A 12,013-nucleotide genomic window follows, 5' to 3' on the forward strand; every position below is an offset into this window, starting at 1 on the left:
GTGGAAGACATGCTCATTGTTGGTAATGTTATTGCTACGGCTCACAGCTAAGATGTGACACAGAGCTACTGTGTAACTCAAGCCTGCAGACTGAGACAATAGCCAGAAAATATCGTTTGTATCTTAGGTCCTCCGTTGCTTAAGAAATTGGTTCAACGGGGCTGTCAAGATACATTTTGCAGTCTCATTTTATTAACAACTAATAAAGATAGGGCTTCCTTTCCTATTGAAGAATAAAAGAGTGAAAAGCAAACAACAACTAGGCCAAGCATACAACATTTGTTTTTCCTGCTTTGGAAAACTTAAAAAAAGGAAAGAGAAAGAAAGAAAGGAGGAACAAAGAGACTATCCATATAAAAATTCCTCCTTGAAAATGCAGTTTAGTATATACACATTTGTATATTCCATAATATATTCGGACCTTTATGATTTCATTTTCAAAGAATATCAATAACTATATATGTATGTATAAATACAAATATACATATATATTATTTTCATAAAGTCTTAAAGTTCTTTGCACTCTTCTTAATTGAAAATATACACACAACTTTATTTTTATCTGTACCATCTACATTTGAGAAAATGAATTTTACTCGTATTGATATCTATCTGTGTGTCTATCTACAGTGTCTTTGGAATCATGTTTATAAAGAGATAACCTTTAAAATGTCATCCTTTTCCAGAGGATAATGGCCCCGAAAGCTGCCTGGGCTTGAGTTTGGTAATTGTTTGAATTCAATCATTTTGCAGAAGAAGCAATCTTTGCTTCTCTGTGAATAGGTGATAAATCACACTTACATTACTTCTAAAATACCTTCAGCCTAAGTCACTATGATAAAATCAAAATAGAATAAAACATTGTTGCTAAATTCCTTTTTGGAACCTGCTCAGATATTAGAACATATTTGAATCTGCTAAATTTAAAATAAATATTGATGTACCAGTTATGTACTTATATATACAGGCCCATAAGGTGAGACTATAACTGTAATAGAAGTTCTTGCTCTTAGATAAAGACATTTTTGTCTTTTCAAATAATCTCTGCATTTTAGGTTGTACGGTAAATGGATGGGAGAGGTGTTTTGTACTTTCATTTGTCCTATCAAGATGAAAATACATTCTTTTGACTTTCAGAGGAAAGCACTCACTTTGTAACAGGAGTTGAAATGGCCTGGAGGAAAAGCCACTGGCCCAGGTAATGCAGGTAGAGCCTCAGGAACCAGAGAGAAACCATCAGCAGGATAAGGTACCAGAAGCCCTGGCTTTGCCATTGAGATAACTGAAGTTCTGAAGACACTGATACCGGCACAAAATGGAGATGCTTGAAGAAGTCTCCAGATCTACTGTCAGCAACTGAAGAACAGCTGCAAACAAAGAAACAGTACATAAAAATCTGTGCTTAAAGCACAACCAAAAGTAAGATATTTTGAGAATAACAGTGAAACACTGTGAAAGGAAAATTGATCAAAATTATTTCTAAATAAATAATTGGACTCAAAAGTATTTATGTTCCTTTTAGCTATAGTGGATTGCTCACATTATAGGAGAACACAAAGTAACATGAATTAGGGAAATGCAAATCAAGACCACAATGAGATGCCACCCCATATCTGTTAAAATGCCTACTATAAACACACACACACATACACAATAATAAGTGTTTGCAAGGATGTGAAGAAATTAAAACCTTTGTGTACTATTAGCAGGAAAGTAAAAAGGTTCAATTGCTATGGAAAACAGTATGGTATATCCTCAAAAAATTAAAAATAGAATTATCATATGATTCAGCAATTCCACCTTTGGATATATATCCAAAAGAATTGAAAGTAGGGTCCAGAAGTGATATTTGTGTACCCATGATTATAACAGAATTATTCACAATAGGCAAGATGTGGAAACAATATAAATGTCCACTGGTCGATGAATGGATAAACAAAGTGTGGTGTATATATATAAACAATGGGATATTATTCACCTTTAACAAAGAAGGAAATTCTGACACATACTACAACATGGATGAACCTTGAGGACATTGTGCTAAGAAAGATAAGCCAGTCACAAAAGAACACATACTTATGATTTCACTTACATGAAGAGGTATCTGAAATAGTCAAAATCATAGAAACAGAAAGTAGAATGGTGGTTGGCAGGCGTGGGGGAGAGGGGAAATGAGCAGTTGCTAACAGTGTAGAATTTCAGTTTTTCAAGATAAAAATACTCAGGAGATTTGTTGCACAACAATGGGAAAATACCACTGAACTGTAACTTAAAAGTGGCCAAGATGGTAAGTTTTATGTTATGTGGATTTTACCATAATTGAACAGTTTTTAAAAATAAACATGAAATAAATTATTGTAAATGGTAAATGTATTTTTTATTTTTAAAATCTAAAATATATTCCTGCTTATCTCACCCACAATTCTCTCTCTACATGGAGATTAAATTATTTGCATGTAACTTGTTAAAGATCAATTTTCATTTTAAAAATTGAAATTATCAGTATGCCACTAAAAATCTATAAATACAAATTCAAAGCTTAAGAACTTTTTCATTACATAACACAATACTGATATTTTTGGTTGAAATAAACTATAAAAGGATCTCATACAAAGTATTCTGATTTAGCTCTGATCTCCTCTCAATATTTGGCATTAAGGGCGAGAGATGTCAAAGTTTCTAAAATAACAGTTTTTGCAAGAGAAAAGATGAAGAGCCCATCTGAAAATAACTGAACAATCAGAAAGCATTTTCCACTCAGTCCAAATAATTTGTGGAGGTAGTATACAGTAGTTACCACAGTGTTGTGACTAAAATCTCTGGGAGCTGATAGCCTGGATATAATTCTTCTCTATGCCTTAGTTTGCTCACATGGAAAAAGCAGCTTGTAATAGCACCCGTATCTCAGGGTCAGCATGATGAGTAGGTTAACAGGTATAAAACAATTTGAACCATATTATCACTGTGGTACATTCACAAAACAATGAACACTTAATCTGTTGCTTCTCTTTCTTTCTCCTAATTTTTCCCAGTGCTACTTTGAACTTGTCTGGGCTTCCATTGAGCCCAAGAAATGTAGAAAACCTGACTAAATAATGATATAATTCCTTTTATTTTTGAAGATATATATATGGATATGCAAATATTTATTTAATTAAGGCAGTAAATCACATGGGTATATACCATGTGTTTTATTAAACCAGTAATTGATCTTTATAATAACTAGTCTCTAAATTCCTGGATAAGCATGCCTAATTTTATTCTAGAAAGATTTTCCAGAATGAGATAGTAAATTCCTCCATGAAAAATAGTCCTAATAATAAACGTGTTACCAAAGGAGAAACTAGTAACAGACTAAGCAGTTCAGTGACTTAATGATGAACCACAGCAAGTCAGAGCAGTGCTGGGGACAGCAAAGAAATGGAATTCATGGACATATTCAAAAGATGTTACATATAAATGCTCATTGCTCTCTGAAGATCAAATATGATGACATAACATGGGAAGAGAAGATAAATCATGAAAACAAGAGTGGGGAAAAAAGAAAGAAAGAAAAAACAACAAGTAAAAGACAATCTACTATTCCCTCTTAGCGTTGCAGACCACGGTTACAGTCTTTTGGTCTGCACAGAACTAGTGAGGCACCGAACCTGATATTGACAATTCCTTTTTTCTGTTCTTGTGTGTGTTTCTCCATGAAGGTGTAGACCGTCACCTAATGGAAAGCAAGATGCAGTCTTTTCATTGAGCATTCTTTTCAATTACACAAATGAGGAACAGTTAAACAGGAAACAGACCCCAAGAAGGTTTGGTTTATATACAGTAATGTAGTCAGGGGCTAACTCTGTTATAGAAGGGATTCCAAAATACCTCACTCCATTTACCATCATGTGAAATGAAATGCAGAACTTTCCACACTGCTAAAGCAGAATGCCCTGTACATGATCTCCTCCTCAGTTAATTATTCTGTCATTGTTTTGCCTCTTCAAAGGGAAGGGAAAATCAAATGCAGATTTGGCATTGTGTTGTTTGAAAAAAAAAAACAAAAAAAACCTGGAAAGTCTCAAATGATGCAAAACAGAAAAGACAGTAGCTTCTTTGACCTTTGGAAATTTCCACTGTTCTTTTCATATCCATTGACATAAATGACTAAGCAGTTTAAGTGTGTATGCACAGAACCCACTATAAAGTCATTCTTTTACCATTAGTTTTACTATAAAAATGTTTCCTACTCACATTCAGATATATGTGTTGTTTTTTTTTTTTTTAACCAGACTTTTGATTTAGGACAAATAACACTAAAATTGCATTAGGAACCACTTACATCGAATTCAAAATATTCAGTTATTTTATACCTAGTCACCACAAGTCAATATTTGTTTTTTGATTTATCTAATAATGGTAACTATTATTAGATACATGTGGAGTCAAAGAGTCAGGAAAATCCCTGAATTGATCATTGAAAGTTTAGAAATTTATATACTGCAAATTAGAAATTAATAAAGGAATCAGTTGATACTGAATGATGCCAAATAAAAGACTATATCAAAAGCTAATTAATTGAGCAAAACTAGGCAAGTATAGTGTTATTAACAATGCTCATACAAAAACAAAATATGACAGTCTTTTAATCATTTTAAATTTGCCCTTGAAATCTAAATGTATAGAATTTAGAACTATTGTAGAATTATCTCTACAACTTTCTCTTCGCTTCTCATTCTTGAAACATTTTTCATTAAAAAGAATTTTGCTTCCATGTTTCAAAATTGTCTTGAAAAAGAGCATCTTTTGTATCCTTATAGGCATGCAAGGCTTACATGATAAAATGCAGTGCCATTGTGGAATATCTTCATCCATATTGCAACTGTTCTTTTCCTTCCTCTGTAATCTTTCTTGGTTATGTACAAAGAGTATGACCATCAAAAGGATAATAAATGGCCTCTGCCACTGGGGTGTGTAATACGCATAGTGGGAATTGATTTGTTGGTTATGAAGGAAGCCACAGAGCACACAGATCACTGCAAAATCACATTGAGGCCAGCAGCTACTTCTCAGTTCATGCGGACATCTCCTCTATTGCTCACGGGGTGAGCTGCCAGAGGGTGAGAAGAATGGTGAGGTCATCCAGTATTCAGCTATTAAATGAAACCTATTTCTCTGAACTTTAGCCACATTTCAAATGACACACATATATCCACCTTCCATGCCCAGTCCTAATAAAGACCTGAAATCAAACAAGATTTCTATGATCCATCCATGTAATCATAATAAAAAAAAAAGACCAAAATTGCTTTGGAAAAAAAAAGAAGAGAATGCATAAAAAAGAGAATGCATTCTTAAACTACTCTATTCTATAGTTAACAAGAATCCTTAGGAATTTGGATAAAACAAAGAGTCATTCACTCATCAATTATGCATAATAATTCTTATTTAAAAATCACTACCAATAGATGGCACTAAAAATTTCCATATTCCTTTCTTTTGGCATAACCAAGCACACTCTGGTTGTACCATTTTTTAAAAAGTATGGTGCTTTTTTCATTATAATCATCTATAAGTAATTCTTTTATTTAGGTACTTCTTAATTTCTTTTCCACCGTATCCCACTCATCAGCAAGTTTTCGAGCATGGATATCCTCAGTGACTTCTGAGGCTTTCTAAGACTTAATAGTCACCTTTTCAGGGAGTCATTATCATGAAGATATCAAAGAAACATTGATATATCATTTCATGGTTGGAGAAGGTGTTATTATAATATATCATTTCATGGTTGGAGAAGGTGTTATTATATTCCCTCAGCATTCCCTTCTCCAGAGGCTGAATTAAAGCCTAAATAAGATAAGTCATTTGCCTAAGTAACATTACTGGTAACAAAGAATTTTTAAGCTAGTGTCACCTGCTTTTTTGTGAGGACTCTTCATCAGTCAGCTACTGAATCACTTTAGCAAGAAACCCAATGACCAAGAAACTCTAGGCTGATTGAAAGTGAGCATCTTTACCTAGAACCTAGGTTAAAAAAAAAAAAAAAGCATTTCTTCCTTTGTAGAAGCTGGTTGAATTGGGTATAACTTATTCAACAGATTATTGTTAAATCAATATAGTATATCAGGCTTTATCATAGTGCAGTTGGCAGAATAATGGTCCCCGAATATTCTATGCCTTAATTCCTGGAATCTGTGATTATGCGAAATTATATGGCAAAGGAAAATTAAGTAGCAGATGGAGTTAAAGTTGCTAACTGCTGGGCTTAAAATATGAAAAGTATTCTGGATGATTTAGTCAAGCCCAATCTAATCACAAGGGTTCCTTAAAAAAAAAAAAATGGAAGAAGAAAGCAGAAGAGACAGAATGAAAACACAAGACCGACCCAGAAAAAGGCTAACGTGAGAAGGATGGTGGAAACTGTAGTCTTTGAACCTGGAGATGATCCGAGGCCTGAAGACAGACTCTAGAGGCTGGAAAAGACAAGGAAACTCCTCTGGAGCCTCCAGAAAGAAGGCAGTCCTGCTGACACCTTGACTTTAGCCCAGTGAGACACATTGCAGACTTCCGACCTCCAGAACTGTAAAATAACAAATGTGCATTGCTTTAAGTCACAAGTTGGTAGTCATTTGTTCCAGCAGCAATAGATTGCTAATATAGATGAGCTCTGGATTCCCACCATTCGATTCCCACCATTGAATAACACCCCCAGTCACCCACAGAATTTTCCATCCATTTGTAGAGACAGATGAGTGTAGAAAAGTAAAACACAGAGCTAAAATCCAGTGATAAAATTGTTTTAGTGTTGTACTAAATACTCTGAAGAAACATATAGAATAGACCTATCTCTAACTTAGCCAGGGGTGACTTCTCTTATGAGCTTTACAAGGTAAAGAGGAATTAGACAAATGGGTAGGAAAACTGGAAAGGCATTCCAACACTATGCAGTTTTCAGAAGAAAAAATCCTGTCTCCAAAACTGAAAACAAAAGGAACTGGCTGGTGAGAGTCCAAGTAGGAGAAGATGTTTTCAGAATGTGAAGCTGGAGAGGTAGATATGAACTACTGGGAAGAGACCTGGCCAGTTTATGCCATATAAAGGAGTTTGGACATTGTCCCAACACCATCAGCAGACTGTATTTTTCTTCCCTTGGGGATGGGGGGAATATTATGCTTGCATTTTTGAAACATTGTTCTGGCTGCAGAATAAATAAAGGTTTGGGAGGGTCCATAGTAAAGGACGGAAAGCATGGTGACCTACATCAATGTTTATCAGTAATGTCCGACCAGGGGTGGAACTCTGGAGTCTTCAGACATGTGGTTGTGGGTGTTCCTTGTTGTCACAGTAACATGAAAGTTGGCTAAGACACTAAGCTTCCTGAAATGAGAATGGAAGTCTCAGACAAGGAAGAAGTCTTTTGTCCCCATGTTAGTTTCTTAGGGCTGCTGTAACCACAACATGAGTGACTTCAAACAACAGAAATTTATTCTCTTACATTTCTGGAGGCTAGAAGTCTTAAATCAAAGTGCTGGTAGGGCGATAGTCCCTTCAAAGCATCTTGGAGAGGATTCTTCCTTGCTTCCTCCAGCTTCTGGTAGCCCCCAGCGCTCCTTGGCTTATAGCAGCATACCACTAATTTCTACTTCAGTCTTCACATGGCTGTCTTCCTCTGTATGTCTGTGTCCTTACGCATAAGAGCAGCAGCCATATTGGATAAAGGGCCCACCCTACTCCAGTATGGCCTCATCTTAACTTACATTCGCCATGACTCTATTTCCAAATAAGGTCACATTCTGAGATAATGTAAGTTAGGACTTCAACATATATATGTATGTTATATGTCTCTCTCTCTATATATATATGGGGGGGGGCAGAGAATACAATTTAACGCCTAATACTCCCAAACATGAACAGCCGCATTTTTGAAGAAAAGAGAATTCAAGTGGTAGAAGAACAGAGATAAGAGAGTGTACTCCAGAGAAGTCCGACTACTATGGACAGGATGTGGAAACTGAATATGAGGGCTGAAAGAAAAGATTCAGAAAGGGTTCCAAAGTTTCTGGTTCAGGTAGCTTACCCAATGGTGGCTGAATAGAGGACATATTAGAAAAAAATCGTTGGTCCGGGAGTGGAGAAGATGAGGGAAAAGATAAGCTCATATTGACCTTCTTATAGAAAATGGCAGTGGTATGTCCCAGAGAATTTTCCCAATTGTCAGTTTTCCTTATGGAAGTGGAGTTCAAGAGATGTCAGGACTGGAAATATAAATTCGAAGCCATACACATGATAACAAGAAGCAATCAGAATGGTGTGAAAATGACTTGAAACTTTAAAAAATTATAAAAATGTTGGTGACTAGTATGATACACATTTTCTCTTCTCATGGAATTTACTGTATTGCTGAAGCAATTGACACTCCAGCACCCATTGAAGCGATTCTTTTTCCATATGCTGCCTGATGGCTGCAAATCCACTTAATCAGGAAACAATGAGCCTCCACTCACTTCTCCAAAAAAGTTTATGAATAAGAGGTTTTTTTTTGTTTTTTTTTTTGAGACGGAGTCTCGCTCTGTCGCCCAGGCTGGAGTGCAGTGGCCGGATCTCAGCTCACTGCAAGCTCCGCCTCCCGGGTTTACGCCATTCTCCTGCCTCAGCCTCCCGAGTAGCTGGGACTACAGGCGCCCGCCACAGTTGAGAGAGAGTATTTGACATAGACAATACTACTGATGTAATATTAGCAGCTATTATGCATTTAATACACTACGCACTGGGAGCTTTTCATAAATATATCTAATTTACAGGGCCAGTTTGGAGGACACATGGTACTGTACTCATTTTACAGAGGAGGAAACAACTAAAAAAGTTCAATTTACTTGCTTTACATCATACAGCTATTAAGAGACAGATCGAGACCAGAACCTAGATTTAAACCTGATTTTCGTCTGATGCCAAAACCTGTGCATTTCCACAACGCATGCCATGTTTGACTACATGGGGGTTGGTGGGGATGGCAGGAAGGAGGTATACGACCCACTCACATATACCCAGAACTCAGTTAAAATGCAAACTGATATTCATGATGTAGTGACTCTGCTCTGTGAAGGCAGGAACTGTCTGTCTTGCTCACTGCTGTGTTCCCAGGTGCTAGCACCATGCCTCCTGCATTGCAGGTGCTTGAAAATGAACAGGTACTAAATGAATACGTTTTTAGAATAAGTGGGTTTCTAAATGGCTTCAGTTAAAACTATGAACTGCTTCTGCCTATTCCTATAATCTACCATTTCAAGATTCATACAGCCCATGCCAATGTATGTGCTTGGTACCTAAGAAATTTGAAAGCCACCATTAGGATTTTCTAAATGGCTTCTGAAGAAAGGTACAACCAGATATCATTATGTGATGTGGCTGGTATGACCCTCTTTGGGCAAGTTCATTGTGACACCATGCTTAAAAGAAAATGAGGTAAAATATGTCAAGATAAGGAGGCACTTATTTGGAAAGAAGGAGCATTAATAAAAAATAAGTTATGACAATACTATAATAATGTGTTGATATTAGATAAATATTAACATCTTAATTATAAATGACATCAGTTTCATTTTTTAACAAAGTTGTTAAAATGCTCAAATCTTTTATTTTTTTTTGTCTTCAAGTATTTTTATGAAATGTGTATCTTTTTACGTAGGTATCTGTACATATACTTTTGCCAAAATGTTCAGGATAAAATTGTTATCCATTCTTTCAACTTTTAGAAAACCTGATGAAAAGAAAAACTTCACAACTTTGTTTTGATGTTGACATTTATAAACTGGACATTTCCCCTTAAAATTGTGTCTCCTTGGTCAACGTGGCTATTATATTTTTAATATAACACATTGCACTTTTAACAGGTTTAATTCAATTTACAACAAATGCCTCTAATTAAGTTAAAAGATCTTTGAAAATTGCTAAATCTTAGGGGTAATATTACCACTACTGACATTGAAATAATTGATCATTCCCACTGAGGCACAAAAGTATAAATGTTCTAATGAGAAAACAGCGATTGAAGTATGTTGAAGGAATCCAAAGAGACTCCAAACTCTTTAGGCTGTTATTTCCAATGACAGTCTCTGAATGGGAGAGAGAAGCTTTGGAGGGGGCAGGGAACGATGAAACTATCACACAGTATAAAAAGAAAATTGAAAGCAAACTTCACCACTTGAAGCAAGGGATGCCAAAGTCTGTTTGTCTTTTCGCAAATACATTTTTTGAAATTTAATGTGTGTTGTACGTGTCTGTTTTAGAACGTTAATTTTGCCATTTGAAAATAACATTTTCCTTAACATTCTCTAGTAATAAATACTGGGTGCAATATTCGAATGCACTTATTTTTCCAAGAGAAATTTTCTTAGAGTCAAAGATGAATAAATATAGGGCCAGTGCTTTATGATAATTAAGATGTATGAAAACTAAGGACAACAATTGTCCCGGACTTCACAACAATAGCAGAGCGGGAAGCAGAAATGGATGACTTTTGCCACAATTATTATCGCAGCTTACCTTCTGGCTTTGGGAAGTGACTTAGCTTTGCAGCTAATCTGTTAGAAAGAAGGAGAACATTTACCTTGCTGGTATTTGCCTGACCTAATTAGTTAAAATGTTTACAAAGCACTTCATAAGTGAAAATAGCTGAATACTTTATGCATAATGGGAGTTTTATTAATAATTGGAACAATAATGTAAAAGCAGTTAGCTTTGAAAACAATTACATTGCTGAGCTGTGTGATAATGTGTTAACAGAACAGTATAAGAAGAAAAAAGAAAAGAAAAACAACTTCACAGCTTAGCCAGAAGCATGCCATCAGGAGCCTCCCAGACACGTAAGGCTGCCCACACTGAAGGATGAGGAAGGCAGGGCTATGTACAGGCTGACAGCAGAGATTCCAGCTTAAATTTTTGCTCTTCTATCTATAGCTTTGTGATATTTCATAAATTATCTAGACTCTGGGCCTCAAATGACTTCTATAAAAACAAGAGATTGTACTGTCTACCACTTCAAATTATTATGAGGATCAAACAAGAGAATATGTCAGATTCCTAGGAAGGCAAATGCCACTTTTAAAGAAGAATTGTTTATTATACAAAGCTGAGAGGTCACTAACTAGTCAAAGAAAGTACTTTTGAATCACAAAATTAGTTTTTCGTTTTGTAGTCACCATTGCAGGCAATGGAAAACACATTTCAGTGAAAAGAATCACATTGTGCTTCTAACGGCATCTATAAGTAGCTCAGACATTGAAATCAAGAAACAAAGGACATAGCTTGATCTCTTCTTTGTTTCCTTCCTAAAACCATAGTTTGGATTGTATATGTTAGATAAATAGGTGTTTGGCAGTAAGGAGTCCAAAAATAGAAATGCAGCCCAAACCAGTGACAATATCAGATATGTTGAAAACAGTAGAAAGAGAAAAATATACGCAGTGTATGTGAGTTTAAACAGGTCGATAAATTTATTTTGTGTAGAATCCACTCTAACACTCAGACTTTCTTGTGAGATCAAGTTTAATTTTGCCTTTTCTAGCAAAATGTGGACATCTGTCAAATACAATACGGGTCTGACATCTTATCCTGACATAACAGTGTAATTCAGCTATAACTCAGATTAAAATGAAAATGAAGACAAATGAGGAAAAAGTAATAATTGAGTGTTGACAAGAAGTCGAAGGGGAGCAGCCCTGCTATGCTGTCAGTGTCTGGAGTAGTAGTGCTCATAGTACTGCTCAGGAAGGCATAGCTCAACTGAATTGATTTGAATTGAACATGCACATGGCATAAAGAATGAACTGTATTTAGCAGTATATGTAATATGTACATATATGACATATACATATCTATTTGATGAATATAATATCAAAAGAAAAATGTATAGCAGAGTTTTGAAAGTATAAATTTTTTAAATCAGATGGAACTGGATTTGAATAGTAACCTTATCACAAAGTAGCTATAGAAACCTGAGTAAAGTACTTAACTTCTCTAAAATAATAATTCT

General features: G+C 35.5%; 1 protein-coding gene across 1 annotated transcript in view; it reads right to left on the reverse strand.

The window, feature by feature from the left end:
• Positions 1-12,013, reverse strand: part of LOC105546482 — a 659,409-nt gene that overhangs the window by 120,222 nt on the left and 527,174 nt on the right. Inside the window, exon 10 of the mRNA XM_011989689.1 lies at positions 1,152-1,367. Coding sequence (XP_011845079.1) covers positions 1,152-1,367 — 216 coding nt within the window. The remainder of the gene's footprint in view (positions 1-1,151; positions 1,368-12,013) is intronic.

The sequence above is a fragment of the Mandrillus leucophaeus genome, unplaced genomic scaffold (assembly GCF_000951045.1).
Source record: "Mandrillus leucophaeus isolate KB7577 unplaced genomic scaffold, Mleu.le_1.0 Scaffold36, whole genome shotgun sequence".
Lineage (NCBI taxonomy): Eukaryota > Metazoa > Chordata > Mammalia > Primates > Cercopithecidae > Mandrillus > Mandrillus leucophaeus.